Source organism: Clarias gariepinus, chromosome 8 (assembly GCF_024256425.1).
Source record: "Clarias gariepinus isolate MV-2021 ecotype Netherlands chromosome 8, CGAR_prim_01v2, whole genome shotgun sequence".
Taxonomy (NCBI): domain Eukaryota; kingdom Metazoa; phylum Chordata; class Actinopteri; order Siluriformes; family Clariidae; genus Clarias; species Clarias gariepinus.
The window spans coordinates 10,683,144-10,709,200 of NC_071107.1; the positions used below are offsets into that span (position 1 = coordinate 10,683,144).

The 26,057-nt window shown below is 38.7% G+C and overlaps 1 protein-coding gene across 20 annotated transcripts in view; it reads right to left on the bottom strand.

Annotated features, from left to right (window-relative positions):
- Nucleotides 1–26,057, bottom strand: part of camk2g2 (calcium/calmodulin-dependent protein kinase (CaM kinase) II gamma 2) — a 66,126-nt gene that overhangs the window by 15,555 nt on the left and 24,514 nt on the right. For 11 of the 20 annotated variants that reach the window (XM_053502236.1, XM_053502255.1, XM_053502239.1 and 8 more), the window contains exons 3-13: nt 21,703–21,762; nt 12,951–13,005; nt 11,803–11,868; nt 9,781–9,853; nt 7,723–7,825; nt 6,898–6,981; nt 6,707–6,801; nt 5,917–6,039; nt 3,287–3,370; nt 3,160–3,202; nt 2,768–2,830 (exon numbers count right to left, since the gene is read on the bottom strand). In XM_053502236.1, coding sequence (XP_053358211.1) covers nt 2,768–2,830; nt 3,160–3,202; nt 3,287–3,370; nt 5,917–6,039; nt 6,707–6,801; nt 6,898–6,981; nt 7,723–7,825; nt 9,781–9,853; nt 11,803–11,868; nt 12,951–13,005; nt 21,703–21,762 — 849 coding nt within the window. The remainder of the gene's footprint in view (nt 1–2,767; nt 2,831–3,159; nt 3,203–3,286; nt 3,371–5,916; nt 6,040–6,706; nt 6,802–6,897; nt 6,982–7,722; nt 7,826–9,780; nt 9,854–11,802; nt 11,869–12,950; nt 13,006–21,702; nt 21,763–26,057) is intronic. The other 9 variants (XM_053502253.1, XM_053502252.1, XM_053502250.1 and 6 more) reach the window with 1 other exon arrangement.

Genomic DNA, 26,057 nt, shown 5'->3' on the forward strand with positions numbered 1-26,057 from the left:
TAAATTAAACAAACATATGCTGAAATTTGCTTTTAGTGTGTAATTATTTTTACAAATTATATAAATTTTTACAAATTATATTGATTTTCCCCAACTTCAATAATACAGGGCTAGCCCGTTTCAGTTCCAGGATGTAATGCTACAATATGCAGAAAAGTTCAAAGGGAGTAAATACACACTCAGTACTGTGCAAAAGTATTGGCCACCATATTATCTGTAGTACAAATGTTATGTCTAATATGTCTCTATTACGTACAATACCGTCCAATCTCCAAACATTACAGAAGAATATGTGCATGCCTGCTAAAAAAAAAAATGCCACATATGATATACATATGATCAGTTTTCAGGGGGGGACCATCTGGGGTTTTGGATTAAGTTACCAGAAGATTGCTCATCCCAGCACATTCAGTAAAACCTCTAGCTGTTTTACTTAAAGGATTGCACAACACTACTGATTATCCCACACTACTGATTATTTTCAGGCAAAGAGTTTTAACACCAGATATTGACTGTTTATTTTATTACTCTTCAGTCACCTTTATAGAAGTTTTTTTTTTTTTATGTAGAAATGTTTTCAAAAGCATCTTTTCTTATAACATTTGTTTTTGCATGTTCCCAAGATGTCTGCAAAGTACTGTAAATAAAACAGCTTGAGGTTTTACTGAGCGTGCTGGCTCAGTCTTCATGGTGACTTTTTTTTTTTTTTTTAACCTTATTCCTTTCCTGACTTCATGCATAACTTAAGAGCCCACATTAGGGTTCTTTTCTTGTGTGTTGTACCATCTGAAAACTGGTCTGTTATTTAATATGTTACTTTCTGTACAGGCATGCAAATATTCTTTTGTAACGTTATATAATAGGCAGAATGTAATGTTGTGCGTAATCGAAAATGAACTTGACATCCCTAATACAATAAATCACTATTAGGCCATGTTTACATTACACTGCCACACCCCTTATCACACTACCTAATCATAACACAGACAAAACAAATCATACTGCACTAAATTTTCAATTCTGGATTCAGTTCAAATCAAACAAAGCCTCAAGCAAACTTCAGCCTCAAGGCAGTGGACCAGCAGGCATGCCGCTTGGATACAGATGCAGGAAATAGTCTATTATGCATCTCGCTTTCCATGCACACATACACATTTCTGGACACATGCTGAACAGTACAACTTAAGTCTGCTCAACTTAAACACAAACCCACTGGCCGTCTCTGGTCAGTGTATGTGGTCCAACACTTTTACGAACGAAAAATGCATGCTGACACATGAGCATAAACAGAAACACGCACATACTCTCATACACACACGATTTTAATGTGTATCTTCATTCGTTTTCTGTACAAGCAACACTACAACTGCGAGGCTGCATCCAAACCCATTTTCACAGTGTTTACTGCTGCTGAGATTTCTAATAACCAGGAAAACACAATAAACTAAGTACTAATTGTAGCATGCTAAAATCATGCTGATGGCACTGAAGGGAATATTTACTAAGCTTCTCACTATTGTGGTGTGAATCTTGCCCCAGGACAGCAGGTTTAAGTAACGCCCTGCCAACATCCCGTGTGCCTCATTCTCTACCTTTAAGCTCACAAGGAGAATGTACGAGGAATCATTTAAAGATGCGGTACAAGGAACGGATAATGCGTTTGGCGGACCTTCCTTTTTGGGAACAACGTATTTGCAATAATTCAACAACTTTAAAATGTGTATTAAAACAGCTTGTATAAAAGATACTGCTAGGTGGTTTAGATTTCATTTCAAGCCTGCTCCAGCAGGTCTGTAACCGCAATGGGTGTGTAGTTGGTAGCAATGATCAATTCAGACTATTCAGGAATTAATATAAGGGCTTTGAAAGGCTATCCTTCATAGACATTTCTTGTATTTTCTACTGAATTATGCAATAATTGTTAGTCAAACCTGCTATTGTTATACCATTCATCACGGTGGAATATAACATTAATCCTTTAGGTTATTGTGCAAGTGTTACTTTCACTATTAAACACAGCTTTACTTAAATACCAGCAATTTATTCATGATGCAACTTCAGCAAGGATTTAAGTGATTGTTATTTGTGACCAGTTTCCTTCCTGGTTTTAAGAATGCACTGGACAGGTCTTAACCCAGTTCTAGTAATTTCAATTCTCCTCATTTGATTTCTTTGCTCGATAAAGGCCAGTGCTTTGATCCCTTGGAAATGGAAAGTTTTTAGCGTTAGTGTCATATGAAAATAAAAAACGTTAAATTAACATGTTAAAATGTAATATACAAACAGAGACTTGAATTCAGGTGGACCGATGGCCTTCTTGAGGGAATGAAATCTTTTCCTCTTTACACAAAAGATCCAAATGTTCAATAAATAGTGTCAATAGTGCAGTAGATACAATGGAATTGTGAATTTGTGGCTGGTTTTGTCTGGCTAGTAATTATATATAGGACAGTTATGATTGTTCGAAACATAAATAGTTATGGTTGCTTTGGTCCGATTTAAATGCAGAAAGGTTTAAGAGACAATTTAATAACACCACATTTTACTCAGGAGCATCTTACTGTCTGGAAAATATGGTCCTAATACACTAAACATTGCACACAGAACCATCTGCCAATAAAACTGCACTAGCATGTTTGCCCATCGGTGTGTCTATTAGAGTGTGTGCAGTGAGAGTCCGTGCGTCCAGGGCAGATCATTCTCCCGCGTGCCAAACATGCGGGCAGAGTGAAGACAGAGAGGCAGACAATGCCCTCTCCACACATACCTTCCTGTGCCAGCGCAGCCGTGCTGGTGGTGGGGGCGGCGGGGCTCGTGTGCTGCCGGCCCACTATTGGACAAAGAAGCATTCCGTTGGGAGGAACTAATGTCAGTCCGTGCCCATTTAACTAAAGACAACTTCCCCCATCCCCTCACATAACACACATCAAGCATATCTCATGACAGGGATTTTGTATACTCACACAGATGGAGTCATAAACTAAAACTATAGTGCCAGGACACGCAATAAATAAATATATAAATAATAATAAAAAAAACTAAAAAAAAAACTAACAAAATAAAGCTTTGGTGTTTTAAAAAGAAAAAATATAACTGCATGATGCAAAACATTGGTGCTGTTTTCAGAAATTCAGCACTTTTAGTCTGGAAGTCACTTACCAGAAAAGTTTCTAGACACTAGCATGGTGGTCAAAATGGCCCCCTGTAGAAATAATACAGAATTAAATTATCTTATAAATAAAGTCAGACTGAGTTTATAAACACACAGGACTGAAACATCACACACCTTCAGTTTTCTTCTGGCGTTGAATTTGCGCAGACACTCAACAGTTTCTTGGCGATGCATCATGGAAGCCACGGTGGAGCGTTGCTGCATGGGAAAGACGAGCGAGAGAATTTAGCAGGACGAAGCAATATTACAGAACAGGCTAGCTTGCTCTGAATTGATGGTCAAATAAAACCATCAGAAAATTCAGGTTTTCGCCAGGACCCCTTTTGCTCAACAAAGCACAAAATATTAATAACGATTATACTGTGCCAGGATATAATCTTGCCAGCCAGGGTTCTCTTTAAACTTGCAGGATTATTCTGCACTGGGGAAGATTTAAGGACTAAGGTAATTTAGAGAACAAAAACCTTATATATATATATATATATATATATATATATATATATATATATATATAAAAGTTTTTTTTTTACTTTTGACTTTATAAGCAAATAAACGAATCATATATAGTACATTTAAAAATGTACTACTGTGAGATTAAAGGTTACAGGTAGGAGCTTGAGAAGTTACTGATAGCGGAAAATCTACAGTTTGGATAAAAAAAAATAAATAAATAAAAAAAGAGAGACCTAATTTTGTAGTTTTGGTTACTGCTTTAGTTTCACATGAGGAGCATTTTCACACTTCTACAGTAGCTTAGCCTTCACAAGTGCAGAGGCCTAAGTGTTCTGAGTGCACGCTGCTGTACAAAAAAAAAAAAAAAAAAAACACCTTAAAGATTTTTAAAGAGGAATACAGCTACTGTAAACCTCCAACCTACAGGTTCTGAATCCCAGAAAAAAATAAAATAATAAAAGACATGTACACACTAACTAATAGCATTAAAAAGGCATTACTGATGGTATCAGGTTCAGTCAGAATGCTTTCTCAATTACGTCTAAGGATCTAAGATGGATGATGGATTTGCCCATGTGACAGATCTCAGAATTAAAGGAATTCACCATCAAAAAGCCAGCATGGAACCGACTCAATCCAGACGAGATAAAATGACAAATTTAGCCCTGCATTCTGGGAAAAGTGTTGTGCTTGAATGCTGTGTCTGAACTGAACTCATTCCTTATTCATTATATAGTGGGAGCACTATATGGACTGCAGTCACTGCAAAGCATTTTGTCCGAAACCCTCAGTGGCAAAATCACATTTTCTGTATAGTGCATTATATTAATACTACACTGGATTGTAAATCCAGTCTACACCCAATGCATACCAAGTTACTTAATGCCTAAAGAGAGTTATTTTAGAAAACAGGTTGAACACTATAACTTCTGTATTTAATATATTTAAACTATAATGTTTTATATCACTAAGCCATGAAGACATTTTCCTGGAGCACTCACTAATAATTCAGTTCTCAATTGCCTTCCACACTGTCCTTATATCAAGCAATTTACATCGTACATAGTGATTGAGGGAGCAATTTTAGACAGGAAATGTGACTGAAGAGCCAGTAATTATTGACACTTCTCAGCGGACAGGATCAAATCTATAGGAAGTCTGGCTGGATGGGAGAAGAAGAGTAATGTACTGACTAGCTTATTTCTGCCAGAATTCTCTCTTCTCAGCCTTGCTCTTAATAGACACTACAGCTGAAACAGCAGTTCTTATTTTGGACACTTCCCAGCACTTTATTCAATCTAGTTTCAGCCTTTCATGACAAACCCATGAGATACATGACTTTCTGTACTTTCTGTGAGATGATGGCTTTCTGTACATATCTGTTAAAATGAATGCTGGTTAGGTGTACACTCTCTTTCAAGCAAAACAAACAGTGATGCAGTTGGGCTTGTTGGAGTAAGATACAGTTAAACAGTAGGTCTGAAAGAACAGTCTGAGAATTCTGTCTTTAAAATTATTTGAGAGTTTTGGTGTGAAGCCTTCAGTGCTGAGTTAGTATGTTATTTTTAACAGGAAATGGTCTGTGGTTGCTCATCTGTCATGTCAGTCAAAATGCCTTTCTCTGTGAAAGTAGGCAGTTCTCGCACACAACTTTAAGAGAAGCAAATGCTGGCCCTATCTAGGCTAGAGTAATATTCTTTAGGTACGATGGTGAGTGAGAGAGAATCCTTCTCAAAGCTTAAGTGTTGGTCAATGACCATCTAACTTTTTTGTAAAGACAAAAACAGAATGTGCTACATTAGAAGCTTGTTTCTATAACAAACATGGTTGCAAAAGTTCTCATCCTTAAGAAATTATTTACTCCTGGTCAGTCTGGTAAATTTGATTAATTAGCTTTCTGGACAAACAAAATGTGTGACTCTGCAAGCCAATGGAGCTTTCATTTGCAGGATGATGAGCTAATGAATGCACGATTTGCCTCTGAATATCAAATATATTTATTTCTTGACCGAAATTTGAATACAAAAAGCTGTGTTCTTGCACCATGTTAATACAGTTACTGTATGATTGCAATATCGTGCTAGCAGGTCAATATCTGACCACTTCCAATGTGATCATTTTAAATTGCTTTTTAAGTCAAGTGCTTCAATTAAACTGCATTCAGCCTAAAGTTCTGGGATCGATTTTGGCATATACTCAAGGCTTCGGCAAGTGAAATGTACTCTTGTGCCAGGCTCCATCTTTCATGATGTAATATAAATATAAATCATCAAAATTTAAGAGCTACTTACGCAGACCCATGGGTGCTTGAGGGCCTGGTCAGCAGTTATCCTCTTAGCTGGGTTGATGGTCAGCATCTGGTTGATAAGGTTTTTTGCTTCTGGAGTAACAGTGTCCCACTCCGGGGAGGGGAACTAAGGCACAAATAAAGGTGTTGGAGTAAACATAACATTTTTAAGAAAAACTAAGACACAAATAGATGTACTGTAAACACACATGTTAAGTGCGCACAATAAAAGAATTTCAGTGAAAATAAAAAAAGACTGGCCACCTCTTGCTCACTACTAAATTATCTACATTACTTTGTTTATATGCAATTTTATTTAGATTATAAAACATTGTAAAATATGTTTTAAACTATATTAGAACATTTATAAAGTCAGAGGCTGACGTAAAGCTACTTCAGTATGATTTATTGAATGGTGTGCATGTAGGACTGATGGACACCGGCTTTTGTGATTGATTAGAACGTGGCTCAACTCTCCAACTTGGCCAATTCAAAATTAATAGGGGTATAAAGTCTGGACTTGTCGCTGCCGGTCGATACGGCTGGCCGTGGGTGTGACGTTTTGCATGCCACAGGTTTGACTGATGAGACTGCTTGCCAATTCATCTAGACAAATCGCTAAAAAGCAACACTGCATCAAATCCTTTTATCTGGCATAAATTGATCTGCAATCGAATTTAAGAGAAGAAACGAAAAGATTCTATGCAACACTGCTAGCAAAGATCTACATTTAATTCCATAAATAACAGATAGGTAAAGAGAAAAAAAGCATAATTTCAGGCCTGATTACTTACATCATAAGCTCCAGCTTTGATCTGCTGGTAGAGTTTGTGTTGGTCCTCATCCCAGAATGGGGGGTAGCCCACCAGCAAGATGTACAGGATCACACCTACACACATTCACTGCGTTACATGGTGCACAAGAAAACCTTAATGCAGCCAGACAGGGGGAAAAAAAATCTACAACAACAAAACAGGGGACATACCACATGCCCAGATGTCAACAGGCTTGCCATACGGGTCCTTCCTCAGAACCTCGGGAGAGAGATAGCCAGGAGTGCCTGCAAAACCTGAGACCGGAATAAACAATAAAGTTACCATTGAAGTTCCTGTTGGATTTTTACCTCTGAACACAATGTTACACACTTACGCCTACACCTAAAATAAAGCTGCTTTTGTTGATCCTCAATGCTAACTCCTGGCTTTGAAATCCAAAAACATATTTACAGTAGGCCTACACAAGTAAACATGACACGGACAGGACCGAATGTGGCTGAAGCTAAAAGGCAAGCTCATTGCATTAGTGACCCGGGTTTGAGCGTGCTATACTTATTGCTTTCAGAGGTCAATGTGCTCTTTACACATAAGCATGGGTCAACATCCTACTAAAGCCCTACTTAACAGCAGCAATGAATCCTCTTCGGCCTCACGATGAGTGCACAATTAAAAATTGGATTAAAGTAAATGAGAGGATAATGAATGAAGTCCAGAGTGGTTTTACCTCGTGTAAAACAAAAGGGCATGTGCAAATAGTGAGTAAAGTGACTTTGCATGAGCTCAGTTTCGATTGTTTTTTTAGGCCACAAATCTGATGTTTTTAAATCAGATCCGAGTTACATTTGTATCCTTAATTGGATATATATCCAATAAGGGGTCATGTGACTTAAACGCAAACTGGCAGATTGGAAATCATGCAACTTTTTGCCCCTGTGCATGCTTAGTGTGCAGGCTTATAATGTAAACGTAGCCTGATAATTTGGCATATCTTAACTATGCTGCAGCAGGTGAGAAGAATGCGGTGAAATTCTTACCAAACCAGGCTTGCTGGTCTCCCTGCACCTCGATGGCCAGCCCAAAGTCAGCCAGCTTTACTGCTGCCCCCTTCATCTTACTGGCCAACAGCAAGTTCTCTGGCTAGGAGACAGAAAGAAAGAGTTTGCAGCAAGACACATTTTCAGTGAGGCTCTGAAATCTTTTCATAAAGTAAAAAGTTGTAGGATTATCCAAAACCAAAATTGCAGTTTTCAATTTGTGTTTCTGCCACACTCCAAAATAAACGTCTCAGTTATTTGGCCTTTTTAATAGTATAAGAAAATGTGTAATAATTTTTTTGCCCTCACTTCAGTGATCATGTCGTTTTGTTGACAATCTATAGTAACCGACTACTAGCTTACAAATAATTTAAGTTCTGTATGGTAAAACAGTTGGTCATAATGTAAGCAGTTCACCCAATCACTCGTTTGATCAAGCTCCACCATAATTGCTCCCAGCCTAGAAAAATGCTCTTACTGGAGAAAAAAATAAGGTCCCTGGAAATACAGCTAAAGAACAAAAATCCTTAATTCTTCTAGATAAAAGTTCTTGAGCTTACTCAAATTCTTGACGTGAAAAAGTTACCAGCATAACACTCAACATAAACTGATTACAAAGGGGAAAAAAAAAGGAGCGCCAATTTATTTACCAAAAAATAACTGCATAAAAAAAACAATGAGGAAAAAATTAAGACTAACATTATCTTCTCTGTATAATACAGTGTAACCTTCATTTCTACTCAACTGCAATACCTGGCCCTTCATCCTGCTCATCACCCTAAAGCCAATTATGCTGAAGGTTATCCTGAACAAACAGAGAGAGGGCTTTACCGACTGTGATGAGCGTTAGAAGACGACAACTTCCACAGCACATGCCATCAGGGGTCTCTCATCATTGCTTAGTAGTATAGTATAGTGCAGACCCTGAGGAAATTGTGGTAGCAATGAGAAAGGTATGTGAGATCATGCTGAGATGGCCTGTTGCATCACTTTGCTATCCCAGCGGCTCGGTGCACAATAACGAGAATCCTTAGCCTAGAATTGTTAAGCTGCATAATGTAAACTTCAGGGTTTTCCTGAATGTAATTGCCGAATCAATTACATTCAGCATAATAATTAGCAGATGTGTTAAATCAGCTCTAAATATGCATTCTTTGCATCTCTTGTGGGCCAGGAGTGAGAAACAGAATTAGAGGTGGCAGTACAAGTCCAGTCCACCCCCTCCTTCACTGCAGTCTGACGTCACACCTCTTGCTATGGTAACCATCTCACCATGCCTCTCTCTCTCTCTCTCTCTCTCTCTCCCTTCAGACCACTGTTTGTTTCTCTGTCTGCTGTCTCTGGCTAAAAGGAAGCTGTGAGAGAAAGTGAAATGTGTCTATACTTGAAAAACAAAAAAAAGAGACATTAAAACCTGTGCTCTTTAAGAGCCTTTTCTGCGCTGTGTTTATGTCAGAGAACCAGAAAGTCTCACATTCTATCTTAAGAAACTGTCATGGGAGATTATTCTCTACAGTTCCCTTGCTTGTTTCCTTTAACCTACATCACACAAACACATGGATCTCATCACCTAGAGCCCCCACTGGATGATCTGTACTACTTTTAGTGTGCAAACACCGGTGCTAAATGAACTGCTGAGATGCAGGGTGTGAGGAAACAAACACAGCATGTGCTGAACCTAATGGAACTTTCAGCCTCGATGATGAACCATAAAAGGTAAATCTGTCCCCTGTGCATTAGATGGTTTTTTCCTGCTATTGTGGTTGCTGGTTCCTTCATGTGATACTGGCCAACCACACCCTGATGTTCTAACAAAACCGTTAATTATTGTAAAAAAAAAGAAGAAAAAAAAGGGGAGCAGCAAAAAGCACAGCAGCAGTTCTCCAGGGCACGGGATGACGTTTTGCATAGCGATCCTCACATGTGATGCCACGTAGTTGCCAAGTGAAAGAGGTGGGGTGGGGGGGGGAGGGGGACGGGGGGTTCAAGCAGGATTGGGGTCATCTGATGATGTGCACTGCTTTCGGAACAGGTTTCCATAACGACGGCATGACTCACCTTCAGGTCCCTGTGCACAATGTCATGCTGGTGAATGTGGCTCACACTCTCCAGGATCTGATTAATGCAGTGACTGCGAAAGACAAAGGGAAAGAGAGAGAGAGAGATGAAGAAAATAAAAGAGGGATGCAAAAAAAAAAAAAAAAAAAAAAAAAAAAACCCAATCTTTACCTTTACACTAGCAAACTATGAAAGGAAAACAAGACGGGGGAGAAAAAGTTATAGCTGTTGCATATTTCTGCCACTGGCAGGTATGCACGCCTCTGTGGATGGATTGTTTGTTTTTATGGTTATAAACACACAGCCGGAGAAAGTCCACAGAATATAAATAGATACATTTACTGTGCCACCTAAGGGCCAAAGCAAATTGTCTAGTTTTGAACATTCATCACTGGCCTAGTTACCTCGCAAACATACAAACGGGCCGTCATTTGAAAAATCTCTCTAGGCTACGCAACTGAATAAGTGTTAGATTTAGACTGCCAACATCTTAAGGCTCACAAGAAAGAAAGAAAGAAAGAAAGAAAAAATAAAACATGAATACTGGCACTCATGGTGCTAAACTGCATGCACAGAAAAAAAGGATTATTAATTACTATTGCATTTTATTAATTTGGGCTGTCAAGCTCTTGATTTTGCAGAATCCAGCAGCAAAAATTAAGCAAGACAGGCAGGCGGCCTGTAGGTGATAAACTCTGCGTCTGTTATAATCTGGGAAACTAGGTGGCAGACTTGGCCTCCAGGCCTTCTGGCCCCGTATTGTGTTTAGTGTTTTATGGACTACTACTGAGAAAAATCCCACAAGAGAACAGCAGAGCTGAGCTAACAAGCCAGACAGAACTCCTTTCTTCTTATAGAAGGTCACAATAGTGAAAAAGTAGCTTGTTTAAGTCCTGGCCAATACAAAAATGAAAGTAGTACATGCACACTGGATACCTATGTGAACTGTGCATATCCAGTTCCCTTTAAACAGTGAAAATCTCAAAAGACTCCATAATACATACTAAAAAGCTATAGCTTGATGTGTCACCTTTTGTCCGGGGTTCCTGGAATCCTCTGTGACCCTGACCAGAGGATAACGCAGTTTTTGAAGAAGAGTGAATGAATCAACGCAACTCTCAGGATGTCGGGACATGTAGCGGATGTGGTGTAAAATAGGTTATCTTTGGGACTAGCTTCTCCTTCTTCTTAAATTCAAAAGCATGATCCAGAATGTATAGTATAGTATATTTATAGCCTTTTATGATGCCTATCTCTTAAACATTTCTATTGCTTCGTACTATAGAGCGTGGTTGAGCGATTTGAGCGTTCATCTTTTAAGGATATGCTCAGATATAAGCAAGGAAGTAAAGTCTGATTTTATATATATTCAGGGTAAACAAGAAAGATAACAAAAAACTAACAAAAACAAACAAAAGAACACTAACTGAACTCAAGCCACATTTAGATTAACATCTAGTTACCTTGATTTTTAACTTAATTTGAACTGTTAAATCCAATTGCATGTTTTTTTTAAAAAACCTTATCTAACTTAGAGGAAGTAACTGGGTTTAAGAGCTAGCATGTCTGATCTTTGTGTTTAAAAACTCTTCAGGCTTAGTTTTATTGTCTAGACTGAATAACATATAACTCAAACATGATGAAATCTCCGTACTGAAGCTACCTTTTGCCTACAGTACACTAAATAAATACGGACACTGGCAATGTTGCTATAGCAACCGGTGTGACTATTCAAGCAGTCTGAAAATTGAGTTTACTCGCATGTAATACAGAAACTTCACATGCAGTCTAAAAAAAAAAAAAATCATATTTGAGAAATAACCTGCTGTGTGAACACAGTCTACATTAGAGGTGAATAATGTTCAGGCTCACTGTTCTTCTGGCTCTGTTATTTTCCACAGATAAGTAATTAAACGTGTATTATTTACAACAGCGGCTTGGCTAAACACTCTTCAATAACAGGATTTTGTTTTGTGTGTGTATGTGGGTGTGTGCATGTTCCAGGTTGTGAACTGAACCCACCTGGCATCAGCTTCACTATAATACTCTCTAGCAACAATGTCTTCAAAAAGCTCTCCACCAGTGACACTAAAGGGAACAAAAACATGGGAGTTGTTATTATCACAAGGCCGAAGCATGGACAGTGGTGTTACACAAACAGAAGACAAGCATATTATTAAAAAATATATAAATAAAATAAAAAAATCTAATTACAAATGAAATCCAGATAAAAAAAAAAAAATCCTTGTTCACACTGCAGGCAAATCCAATTTGTTTTACAAATCTGATTTTTAGTAACTGAGTGTACACACTGTTATTTTAAAGTGATCAAATCGGGTTTAGCTCCGTTCAGACTGGCAGCCCAAAGCCAAGACATCGTCGACCTTTCAGCACTGGTTGCTGTTGTAAAGGCGTCATGTTCGTGTGAATACCCTTTCTTGCCTGCAGCACGATATTCGCTGGTACTGAGCTATCCACTAAAGTGCTATCAGGCATTTCACTGCGTCCTCTGTCCAATGACTACGGTTCTCCATTGCATATATTAATTGTCTTTTCATTCATTTTTCAAGCATGGATCTGTCCTCATACCAAGAGTGATCGTGTGGACTTCCGAGTCTTGCGAGTGATGTAAAGAACAGTTTAAAATCCGATTCGAGTGTGTAGAGCAGCCGGACTGAGGCACAACTTTAAGAATCTGACTTTTATCTGATTTCAAACCACCTCTGGATGTGGCTCGAAATGGATTTGCGAAAATCAGATTCAGTGTGGGGAGGGTTTTAAATGTTAAGATGACATTAGGGCAAATTTAATTCCAAACCGTTTCCTATGTTAATATGCCTAAAATCAGATGTGGGCTGGCAGTCTGAGCAAGGCCTTAAAGATTTTGGATCAAAACTAGGTGTTTTTTTTGTTTGTTTCTCGTCACATTAGATAAAGAAACGCTGTAAGATGTAAGCAATGAGTGTTGCTCTGCCGTAATGAAGGTCGAACAGAAAAACTTCCTCAGCTAAAAAGTTTCTAATGACAAGGGATTTAGAATAATAGCACAGGAAAAAAACTCATGAAATACAAATAAATCTGCTGAGGTTGCTGAAAGGCACCACCACATCAGTGCATCATCCAACATAGGAGGAAGAAAAAAAGAAAAAAAAAAATTCAGAGGTACTCACAGGTCAAAGACAAGGTAATGAAACCCTTCCTCTGAGATACTGTCATGGAGCCGCACTAAGGAAAAAGTGAAGGTGAGAGAGAGAGAGAGAGAGAGAGAGAGAGAGAGTCAAATACTGAAAGTGTATATATAGGGGGCAGCTTTTCATATAGTCATAAAGAACAAAAAAGCCAGGAGAGTTAACTTAAAAATACAGATTCAGCATTTTGATGAGTTCTCCATATAGATCACTTGTTTTAAGTTCATATTGACAATATGCTGAGTATAGATGTGGGGAGGAAAAAGTATATTGAGTTATGAATCGCGATTCGTTTCTGTGCCGATTCATCCATCACCATATTTAATATTTACCGGATGATCAGCCAGTGACCGGAATTAGCTGTTGACCAGCCATGACTTCCAAGTGGTGAAACAAACAAAGAAACAAACAAAAAAAAGTTTTTATGGTGTTCGAGGATTTTTACTGGATGTGACTGATAATCTGATTGGTCTTTTTCTTCAAACTCTCAAACCCACTCATCTCTCTCACACACAAGCGCTAATCCGCCTCGAAACATATGCGTTGTGTGTGCGCCTGTCAGAAAATACACAAGGCCTCGTGCTCATCATTGCTCGACATATGCTCAAACTTTCATTTAAGGCTGTAAAATGTCACTTTTTTTTAATAATCCTAAAGGTGGCGCTCTAAATTATTCCCACACTGGCATCTTGTGTGGTAGGAGTGAATAATTTGCCAAGTTAGTTTAGCAATAATAATTATGGAGGATGAATGAGATACTTGCTGGTCAGTAAAATATAGCTTTTTGTTTGAACCAATCTTAAGTTAAATGTTAAACTGTTTTATTTGAAGTCATTTAGTATTGTTTAAATGCTGCAATTGTTTTTTTTAAGTGAGAAAATATATTTAGTTTTTTTTAAAGGTTTTTTGAGATCTAAACATTGTAACGAAATCAGATAAAATGTAATACTGAATACGATATTTAAAGAATCATGATACAGAATCACAATATTAATCGAATCAGCACCTAGGTAGAGTGATATTCTATTAAGTGGTGACTGGTGATCTCCATCTCAGATGTCAAGTGTGATGTGTGACACAGTCTCAAGTTAGGAGGCATGGCATTAAAATAATACAGTGAAACTGCGGATTACGAGTAACGCGGTTTACGAGTGTTCAGGAAGACAAGTAAAGAGTTTTAATAAATTTTGACTTAAGAAACGAGCGTTGTCGTGGTTTACGAGCTCCGAAAAACTGAGCCAATGGTTTTTCCCTCTCTGGCGCTGCGGGGAAATCATCTCTCACCACGCAGGTTCGCACACACACTCTCTCTCTCTCCTTTAATGTGTTTATGTGCGTGTTTGTAAAACAGAGAGGGGGTGCTTCAATCTCACACAACCGGCACGGTGTCAAATTACGCTCGCGCACACACAACATACTCAGCAGCTCAGGAGAAAGAAAAACACACACACACACAGCGCCTGTGCGCATAAATGGAAACACTTATTAGTCGGGATTTATTTTTACTTTTTTTAAGGTAACATTCAGGTTCATTTGTTTTATTTTTACTTTATATTTTGTGTTAATTATTTTTATGTATTTATTTTTTTGGGCTGTGGAACGAATAATTTTAATTTCCATTCTTTCTTATGGGTGTTTTGGAATACGAGCCCACTTCCGGAACAAATTGTGCTCGTAATCCGAGGTTTCACTGTAAAGGCAAATGTATAATTATACCTTACTCCACAACATTATAGGTCTTACAGCTACAATTTAAAATAAGTTAATGAAAGCAAGTATGTGTGTAACGTGTGTACACGACCCTAACAGCTTGTGCTGTGCCCCTTCTTGTGATCTCTCCTCCTCCACCACCTAGGAATACACATTTTTGTCACTTTGCCCAAGAATGACAAAAAAGATTGGTTGATTAGCTTCATGTGTATTCTACACAGTCAATCCTTGCCTTTTTTGTGTTCGAGTTACACACCACTTCAAATGAACTAAAAACTTTGAGCATGTGCATGTTCAGGACGATTAGAAATCTGGCTATGTGCAGGAAGCTGCTGTTCGTGCCTGTCGTGTCTGTGGCCGAGCACAGAGCCAGGGCATTACGACTGGCATGGTATGCATAGAACACACCGTGCAATACAAACAACATAATCTTAAAAATGATTTGGAAGCTCAATGTTTAAGTATTATTTAATATCAGATTAAAAAGGTTGCACATCTATCATGAAAGCGTGCTATGGATTAGCTGCAAGTCTGAAAGCTGTCAAACAGGTAATTTTTCTGGACACAAAAACACTAACACATCGTTACTTATTATTTTTATTTCACAGCCGCAGAAAACTTGCGAAAGATTTTGAAACAGAGAACGTCTTGCCACATTTAATAAAACTGTTAGTCTTAAAAAGTGCTTTTGCATGGACCCCAAAATTCCATAAATAATCAGAATAATAGTGCAATCTGAATAAAAGTCACATACTGATCGGAACTGTATAGCCTCATCAGGATGAGTGTGATGCTGTAAACCTTTGATAATCTGTTCATTATTTAAATATTTGCACAATCATAACCCAGGGATTGTGACTTATTGTAAAATAATAAAAATTCCTAACTGGACCTCAAAGATAAAAACTGACAGGGCGAATGTAGTAACCCATCCCTCCCTCCCTCTCAGAGAGCACAGACATTTTGCTCTCGCTGATGGCTGAAGAGGATGGTACATCAGTCAGACTCTTTAACTGTCAAATATTATGGCATGTAATGAAGATACTTTGTGATAAGTGTGTGTATTAGCTAATGCTAAGATTAAGGTTAAAATAAATGTTTGTTCATGCAATGGGAATTGCCTTACAATAGCAGCAATTCACAGCACCGCTCAGGCGTGAACAAAAAACTGAAAAAGAAACTAAATAGAAAGGAACAGTTAGTAATGAACAAGTAAGTAACAAGCAGAACATGTAAAAAAAAAAAAAAAAAAAAAAAAAATACAAAAATAAAACTAAGCTGTATGGCACGCTTCCTGGAAAGTGCAATGTATTTGATATTAAATGCCCATCTAGATGTATTCTGTAACATAATACATCCAGTAAGTAGGTTTAAAACACATGTAAGTGCTGCTCACATACCATTAGGTTTTGCTAAGTGTGTGTTGAATGTGGAGAAGAGTAGGAGAAGAAGAGTAAAAGGATCTTTTTCTTCTCCTTTCAATTGCCCCCTTTGTTAAGAGTTTATTTGCAGTCTGAGACAGACAACAAGATAGGCTGTCCCTTCGATCGACAGAGAGAGAGAGAGAGAGAGAGAGAGAGAGAGAGAGAGAGAGAGAGAGAGAGGTATAAGGTTTGAGATCAGCGCAGGGTGCAGAAAGATGAGCTAAAGAGAGAAGAAGAAAAAGAAGAAAAGACAAGAGACAGATCGAAAGTGAGAAAACATGACAAACGGACCAGGTGCGATTTGCATTCTTCACAGGAGGACAGATGTGCTTTAAGGGTTAGACAATGCCGTAGACAAAATCGTACTGTATGATGTTCGTTTTACCAGTATGTAAAATGGGTTTAAAAACCAATCGCACTCTTGTAAGTTCTTTTGTATAATAGAGTTTCTTAATTAAAAATACATACAGTATTGTATAAGTAAAAAGAAAATTGTAAAGGAAAAAGTTTTTTTTTTTACTGTATTAAAAATGATGTGTAATTGTATAAATATACATGATCCCTAATAAACTTTAAATTAAAAAAAAAAAAAAAAACAAATCAATAAAAAAATATATAAATAATGCATTTCCTCAAATGACCACTAGGATCTGCTGGCTCCAAAAGTAAGGCAATCCACATTGATTCATATGTTAATATGACTAAATTTCTGGAAATCGCAGTAGTTTAACTTAATACAAGAAATTTAGGAGGTGACAGAGGATGACGTGTAGGGTATGGTTGACAGTGTAATTAAATGCAAACATTAGAATATAAAGCACTCTTAGCATTTTAGCTAAGCTAAAGTTAAACTAGCTAACTTTCGGTAACTGAGGTAAGGAGTCAGTTGGCAGTGCGGCTCAATGGTTTAGGCTTTGGGTTACTTAACAGGAGGTCAGTGGTTCAAGTATCAATTACACAACTACCAAAACTGCTATCGTTGGGCACTGGTCAAGCCCTTTACCCCTATCTGCCCCCGCTGGGCTGCATTACAATGCAGTATAATGTGTATGAGACGATCAATTTATTGTTGTTCGTCTTTCGGTAGCTCTCATCGAGGGGTTGCCACAGCGAACCAACTGATCCGTACAACAACTTGGCACAGGTTTTTACACTGGGCGCCCATCCAGAAGCAACTCTGCCATTTTATCTGGGCTTGGGAGCGACACTCCATCCAGTGGCTGGGGTTTGGGCATTGGCCGGGAATCTAACCCGGGTATTCCGTATGGCAGGCGAAAGATCTACTGTACAGTACCACTGAGCCACCAATGCCCATATATGAGACAATTAATAGTAATTATAAATATTGTATCACAAATGGTGGCACAATGAGAAAGTGTTCAGGAAAATGCAGGAATTCATATGGGGAGCCTTCAGATACATGCGTGACTTATCAGTTGGTCATGTTTATAAGATGAGTTTATAACATGAGGTGTATGACTACAAACTGGTACAAACCGTTGTGTCGTGACAAGGTTTGTTCCTCCACTATATATAGATGTGGTCAGAGGTATACAAGCAAATACAGACATATGCAGTGAACAGTAACTTCATCCATGTTCAGAAGATGTTTCATGCACAGCAGAGCTGGAGCGTGTGACCCATAACTCCCAACACAACACACACTCGATAGTAAAGTGATCCTGCCATTATTTTCATGATTTTGCATGAGGTCACACTTGTTATGGTGAACTTCAAGCACATTCTCCTTCACTTAATGCAAATTGGCCCCACATTACCACATAAGTTAGCTCTCTGTCTGCGTCTTATTTGCCTAACACTGTCTCTTTCCTTCATGCTCGAGCAAGTGTATGCAACAAAAGAAAAACTGCAAATGTACAGTCAAATAAAAATCCCTACTCATGTAGGGCTAGATAAGCCTATAACCTGACTTTACTGGGACATCACTTACCTTTTATTGCTTACAGTAACTGTTTGTAGTTAGTGGCTTAAAGATCATAAGCCACTAACTAGATCATATGAAGAGCTTTATGTTTCGCCTAATGAGTAGATGGAGTCCACTTGTGTGTAATTTAATCGCAGTGTAAATGCAGCTGTTCTGTGATGCCCTCAGAGGTTTATTAGAGAACATTAGTTAACCAACAGCATTACAGAGCCAAAGGAACACACCAGACAGGTCAGGGATAAGTTTAAAGTAGAGAAGTAAAAAGCGGAGTCAGGTTATTAAAAAATAATCCATCATCCACAAGTGAATAGAGTATAGTACAACTTCAAACCTACCAAGACATGGACGTCTACCTAAACTGAGAAGCCAGGCAAGGAGAGAATTAATTTCAGAAGCAGCCAAGAGGACCGAGGTCACTCTGAAGGAGCTCCGAAGAACCACAGCTCAGGTGGGAAAAATCCCTCCAAAAAATACATTTAATGTTTGTGGTTGTAATGTGACAAAATGTGGAAAAGTTTGAGGGGCATGATTACTTTTGCAAGGCACTGTATACTTTCATGGTGCCGTACGAGGTATGTTCAAGTCAAACCGGGATTTGTGATGAAATTTGTCGTGAAAGGAGATGTAAAATCTATTGACATTTACAGAAGGCGTACAGGAGTACAGTACAGTAATGAGACTTGAAGCTGCAGTAAATCATTTGAATGGCGCATGTTTGTCGAGATGGTTTGAAGCCCACGCAGTCGTTCCCATGAACAATCAGCAAGTGGATCCTTAAAAAAAAAAAAAAAAAAAAAAAGTCAGATGACTTATTGCCCACTTGCTGAAAAGACACATCTGTCTGTGGAAACACACACTCATTCACCAACACCACTTCCACGTTGCAGGAACTTGACTGGGAGTTACTGCCATATTCCCCATACAGTCCTGATCTCGCTCCAACGCATTTCCAGTGGCTCTGATGTGTTGAGAAAACCTTCTACCTAGATGGTATCTAATCACAAGTGAAACGCTGGGATAAGTGCATTAGTGTAGCAGGTGATCATATGGAAAATATACTCAGCAAAAAAAGAAAATGTTCCTTTTTCAGGACTGTGTTTTTCAACAATGTAGTAAAAATCCAAATAACTTTACAGATCTTCATTGTAAAGGGTTTAAACAAAGTTTTCCATGCATGTTCAATTAACCATAATCAATTAATTAACATGCACCTGTGGAATGGTCGTTAAGACCTTAACAGCTTACAGAAAGTAGGCATTTAAGGTCACAGTTCTAAAAACACAGGACACTAAAGAGACTTGTCTACCAACTAGGGTTGGGTGATATGGCTGAAAACTGTATCACGATATCAGTGTTTCATATCGGTCGATATCGATAATTATTGATATTTTTATGACCCATTTAAAATAAGGACCAGGAGAAAAATATATTACGTTTAAACATTTTTATTTTAAACTTAACCTCCCTCTGATTATAGTCCCCTCAGTTATTAAGACAGAAATGTCAATAACCATGGAAAACTCAAATAATTAAAATGTAAACATAAGTCTAAAGTCACAATGAACACTTGAATGAAAGAAAATGTAAGAAATGCTTAATAAAGTGTAATAAAATAGTACAAAGCGCATTTTCTTTGCTTTTGAAGAGGAATTCAGCAGACCAGCACGAGACAACGACATGGCCCAACCAAACAAGATACCGTTACATGATTGACGTCAGTGTATCACTCCCTACGTTGCTAGGTTACCAGAGAGCGAGTGCCTTTGTTAATGCAACTGTCACAAGCACCCGGAAGCAGACCAGAAGACTAGCAGTTAGCCTTTGTAGCGTGGACGGTAAATCCAAACGCGGAAATAGCGCGAACAGGCAGGATAACCACGCGAGTCATTGTAAGAATTCTCTCACGTCAAGAGCAAGAGTTTACACAATTATACCCGCTGTTGCGGGAGAGAGGTTGATTTTACAGCAGATGTTCACGGGAGTGTAGTCCAGTGCGGGCAATGCTTTGTGGGTAACGTGCAGTTCAATGTGCTGGAACGCGGAAATGTGAGATGAGCTAGAATATAGAGCCTGAACCTGTTTTCTTTTAGTAGTTTTTGGTTTGATTTAAGTACGGAATCCATGTGGAAGTTTGTAATATCGCCTGACAACGCAGAAAATAAAAGAATGGACATGCATCGACTCGTTTGTCTTTCTCATCACTGCATGAGCATGAATTAACGGGCTGTTGCCCTGCCGCGAGAAACGGCAAAATAAAGCGGAGAAGCTAACACTGCGTTCTAGCAAGACACACTCAATCAGGAATTGGACCCAAAATCACATAAGATCCGTCGAAGCGTCGGAAACGGCATGGGCAGACTCAATGACTGAGCGCTGTGAAGCGCCATCTTGTCTTCTTTTATACTTCCTGAATCGCGACCGTACAACTTCAGGGTCCTAGTGCCGGTCGCGGAGCAAGTCCGCATGACAGCAAACAAACTAGCTTCGCGACCTCTGTTTTCTTCCGACAAAGAATAAAAATTATCGAACGCTTTATCGAACACATTTTTTATTGATATCGATCACTTGTCTATTGCAATACATATCGTTATCGTTTTATCGCCCAGTCCTACTACCGACTGTGAAAAACACCCAAAGAAAGATGCCCAGGGTTCCTGCTCATCTGCGTGAACGTGCACCTTCATGCCACTGCGTGGTGTTGACTCTTTTAGTGTTTATACAAATATTTACACATTAAGTTAACTGAAAGTAAAAACAGTTGAAAGTCAGAGGACGTCTCTTTTTTTGCTGAGTATATAATTCTTTTATAACGATGTTCTGCTATTCTGCACAATCAAAAGTCCCAGTTTGACTTGAACACCTCTGGTTAATGGCCTTCCCTTGGCTTGAAACCTTCACATCTTACTTCCTGTATTGACGTAAAAATGGCCTGATCATGTGACCTTTTGTCCTTCTGTAAAGATCTGAAAAGATACTGAAGAAAGAAGAAAGAACTCTGTCCATTTGTCTTTCTTTATCGTACATTGCGCAACATAAACCTTTTCTATTTTAAGATTCTGTCTCCAACATTTGGGTGGGTTCAACATTTTAATGAATCATGGCAGTGTTTGCCAAGCTCCGCCCCCAGGATCTACCACAGACCTTAAACATGAGTGTGTGTGTGAGAGTGAGGAAAGAAAAATGAAAAAGAATTACTGCAGCACCTTTAAATAGGTCATCATTTCACTAATTAGACCAGAATGGATGAATGAAATAAACAGTAAAACTTTCTTTTCTGATCTCTCTAGGGCGCTTTCGTCTCCGCTCTGATGAGCTGCCTTCAGCTAAAATCATTTACATAAATACAAAAGATAAAATGCAACTGAAGCCAGAGAAGCCATGCCGGTTCATTTTTAGAAAACTCGTGTCACGGAACTGCAACCAGGTTTTCAATCCACCTATCATTTCTTTCGATTTGATCACTTAATTACACAGATAATTTCTTCTACAGTATTTTTAAGTTAGGTTTGCTGATGTACTGCATACATACAGTTCTACTCACTCTGCACTTTTGATTGCTGTCCTCACTTTAACTTGATTCAAGCTGTCTAATCTGTAGCAACTTGAAAAATCATTAAGCTCCAATACTTTGAAAGCGTGTGTATCGGATACTCACCTATGTTGGGATGTTTGAGCAGGCGGCAGATCCGAGCTTCTCGCTCCAGTTTCTGGTGATCTGTGAAAATAATTGCACAGACAGTGATGATTATTAAGATCCTCAGACTTTCAAACGATACAAAAAAATCTAACATTTACGTTCAAGACGAGCACGCAACAAACTGCCAAGCAAGTTATTTCTGTGCTTTAACAACAGATAAACAATAAGTCTTTGGCATGTCTGCCAGCCCTGTATATACAACATTTACAGTGCTCATGGATTTTCCTAAATCATCTTTAACCAGCTCACTAAATAAAAAATAAATAAAAACCTAAAACCCAATGGAAAGCACTGCAGATCATCTGGATAAGAACACTGTATCACACGCCTAAAGAGCTTTCGCACTTGTGACTCACAAAAATACTTTATACTGTACTCCGCAAGACTCGCATACATGCTTGTGTTGACCATCTTCTATAGAGACTGTAGAGATTCGATTTGTGCCCAAGCACTGCTTCTGAATTCATAAACACTCTCCAGTGCTCAAACTGTACATTCTTTTAACACACTTTTGTAAAGGAGTATGATTATAAGAAAATGACCATGTCATCTCTCTTTTGAGTCTGGATCGTCTCACAATTTCCTCCTCATGTCATTTTCAAGGAGTTTTTCCATTTCTTTGCTACCGTCATGTCTGGCTTGCTCCTCCGGGGTCTAAATCGACATCTAGATTTCTTTAAGGTTTTCTTTTTTCTTGAGAGTCTACAGTTAAATCGCACTGCACAAATACGTTCACTGTCTGAGTGGTTACAAAATCAGTCAGTGTGTGTGCGCGTGTGTGGTATTAGACAATGAAAAATGAAATGCGGCCTGTAGCTGCATAGATAAGTGAGGCATTAACCCAGTGGAGCAGACAGAACAGCAGCCTGATGCTTGCTAATGAAAACGTCGGAGCTTTCAGGTCGGCTAGGGAATTCAACAGGAACTGCACGGTGCCTTGAAACGCATAAACATCTAACAACACTCCGAGCAAAACCAATACATCAAAATTGTCCTAAGTGCCAAGTAGCCCAGATAAAACATAAGGCTTAGACACACCCACACCTAACCTGCGGTAACAGCGCGACGATAAATCAGGCTCTTGGGCCCCGCGTAGCCAGGTAGCATAAAGCACAGAGGGAACGTAGTTTAGACGAATACAGCAGCAGGGCAACAGTGAAACCAGCAAGGAATGTTAACACACAACCATAACAACATATGCACACGCAAGAATGTGCACACATGCTTATACACATACTGTCTTTCCTGGGAAGAGACAGAGTGCTGGTTAGACTGTCATCTCCAGTGGCAGGCTGGAATTCCAATCATGCATGAAGCGCAGCAGGTCCTGCTGGGTCTGCTCTCTCTCTCTCATCTCACTTGCTCGCTCGCTCTCGTCCAATAGGGAGTTCAAGCCACACGGAAGGAAATAAATATGGAAGCAACACCATATTCCAATCTACAACATACACGATAGGGCATCAGTTATTATGTGTCTTCCGAAGAAGACTGGCGTCACCTGTCCAATGAAAGTGCTGCGTCAAATGCACACAAATTGTTTGGGAGGAGTTACAGATAGAACAAAAGTGTGACGACAACGACTGGTGACGAACGACGGACGGTAATCCACATGTCATCTACGGTTCATGGGCAAATGGCACCTCCAGGGTCCGGGTTCGATTCCCGGCCAGGCTCGATTCCTGTCTCCGTGAGCATGGAGTTTGCATGTTCTTCCCGTGTTTGGTGGGTTTCCTCCGGGTGCTCCGGTTTCCTCCCACAGTCCAAAGACATGTAGAATAGGCTAATTGGTATTCCCAAATTGCCCGTAGCGTGTGAATGAGAGTGTGAATGTGTGTGTGTGTGTGTGTGTGTGTGTGCGCGCCCTGCGATGGATTGGCACCCTGTCCAGGGTGTACCCCGCCTCGTGCCCTAAGGCTTCTGGGATAGGCTCCAGGTCGAATTATTTGCGTAGTTTGGTTAGAATTGGAACAAAAGCTGGAAGGACAATTTTTTTTTAATAAATAAAAATGAATGAATTCATGGCTATTAATACAATCGTGATATTTACTGAACTGCAATACAAATAAAATCGACACCAAGGTATCGTGATGTAATCAGCTGGTCCCTGGTAATTACTGACGTTATTAAACAATAACAGGCTCAGATAAAGAATTAATTAATTAATACCTCCTGACATATAATTTTGGAACACCTGTTAACTGTGCTGAGTCCAGTCCACCCACACACACACTTTACCACTCACTGACACCTGATTTTATTTACAGCACATACACTCATGCTGGTTTTATTCTGCCACTCACAGCATTCAGTGCTGAAATTCTTTGCCTTTGTTTACACGATGACATCATGATTATGCACGAAGCACATCATTCGCTTATTATTATTATTAATTTTTTTTTCAGAAACAGGCAGGAGTGAGCACGTGGGTGTGTGTTTGCAGCAGGATTAGAGGTCCGATTACCTAACCGCATTAACACCGAAACACTCAATATTCAGCACCACTGCGGCTCCTTGCTGGACAGTTAATCTGCCTCCTTAGCTGTATCTGAGGGCGAACGCACTGCAGGGGCACACACACGCAAACAAACCAGCACTTGCAAAAAAAAAAAAAAAAAAGTAAATAAAAAAAAACATATCCTAATGATGTCGTCAGGGCTACAACTGACAAACAGGACTCGCTAGTTCCAATCCTCTCATCCTCACGGGGTCTTTCTCAGAGACCTTACTTCTCTTAACAGAGTACAAGAAGATTATTACTATAAACTAGCAGGACAAGTGCACAAACAAATTCTAATATATGTAGCATTGGTACTAACAAAGGGCTCCAGTTAAGGAGGAGATTGTAGGTATCTGAAAGACTTTCTGAAATCACACTTTGTCCTCAAATAAATTCTGACCAATCCCCAAAAATCTCCTACATCCTCATCAATTAGCAAGTTTAAGTTTAACTAAGGTTACAGCTGCTGTAAACCTGTTGTATTCAATATACTCGTCAGGCACTCGGGAAAACAAAAAGTTAATTAATTAATCGGATAAAATGTACTTTTGCTTAATTAAACAGCAATGTAAAATATATATATAAAAAAACAAAGATTAATAGGTTTACTTTTTAGAAAAATCAACTTTTTATTTTTTAAATGTATACAGCATTTTATTAAAAATAAACAGTCATTATTCACAATACAAGTAATAGCTTAAAGTTGACCGAGATGAATTAAGAGCATTACCGTGCCATACATTCTTATTTTAAAGCCTTTTCTCAGATGAAAAAAAAAAAAAAAAAAGGTATTTCAAATGACTAAGTATCAAAAAAACTAAGACACATTAAAATAAATAATTATACAAAAACACTAAAAGTGTGCAACTAAACTTTCAGAACTAAAAGATTTAAAATCTACAGCTCAGGCATAACATAAGCCTTTACCGACAATTTCTGTCGTTTTCTTTTGCTGGTTTCTTCTTCTCTTGGCTCGCTAATATTTTTATCGCTTCCTTCCATTTTGTAGCCTGCAACAAACCGCTTTCTCAAATCAATACACTGCTAACTGTTTGCGTCTCCTTCGGCTTTTTGGGAGACGCAAGCACTTCTTTGTCTGTGGTTACTGTTTACAACTTTACAAGCATCTGGAAGAGCACTTTGTCAAAAGCGCGCCGTCAACAAATAATTGTGCATAAACATAACGCAAGCTTTAAAAATATTTTAAAAAAGCTTTGAGGCAGAAGATTTTGCCTCGATTATGTTTTGTAATAGAATTACTCGAGTTACTTAAGGAATCGTTACAGCCCTAGTCCTGGAACATACCTGAGACATCAGGAAAGAAAAAAATCTTGTGATCAAAAAAATGTGATCATTCAGTACATTCAGGTCATCAGCTGATTTAATTTTATTGCCACATGACGTCACGACTCTGGCCTTAGATCATAACACTGCCACCAGAGGCTTGTATAGTGCCCACTATGGATAATGGGTGCATTGCTTCATGGGCTTCCCTTCGTACCAGACACACCCATTACTCTGGAATAGGGTCAATCTGAACTGAGCAGATCACATGGCATTTTCCCACTGCCCCAAAGTCTTAAATTCTTCCTAACAAATTGAAGGCTTTTTTTTTAATTATTATTACTAGTCTCACTAATGAGTGGTTTTCTTATAGCCATACGATTCCAATCCTGTTCAGTTCTCACCACATTGTGTATGTATGGAAACGCTCTTTCACAATAAAAACACATTTTGACTGTTGATTTTTTTACAATGCAACTTAAGTTTTTTTATTCATCACATTGCTTCCAACAAGTTTGCAGTTTAGCAAAAT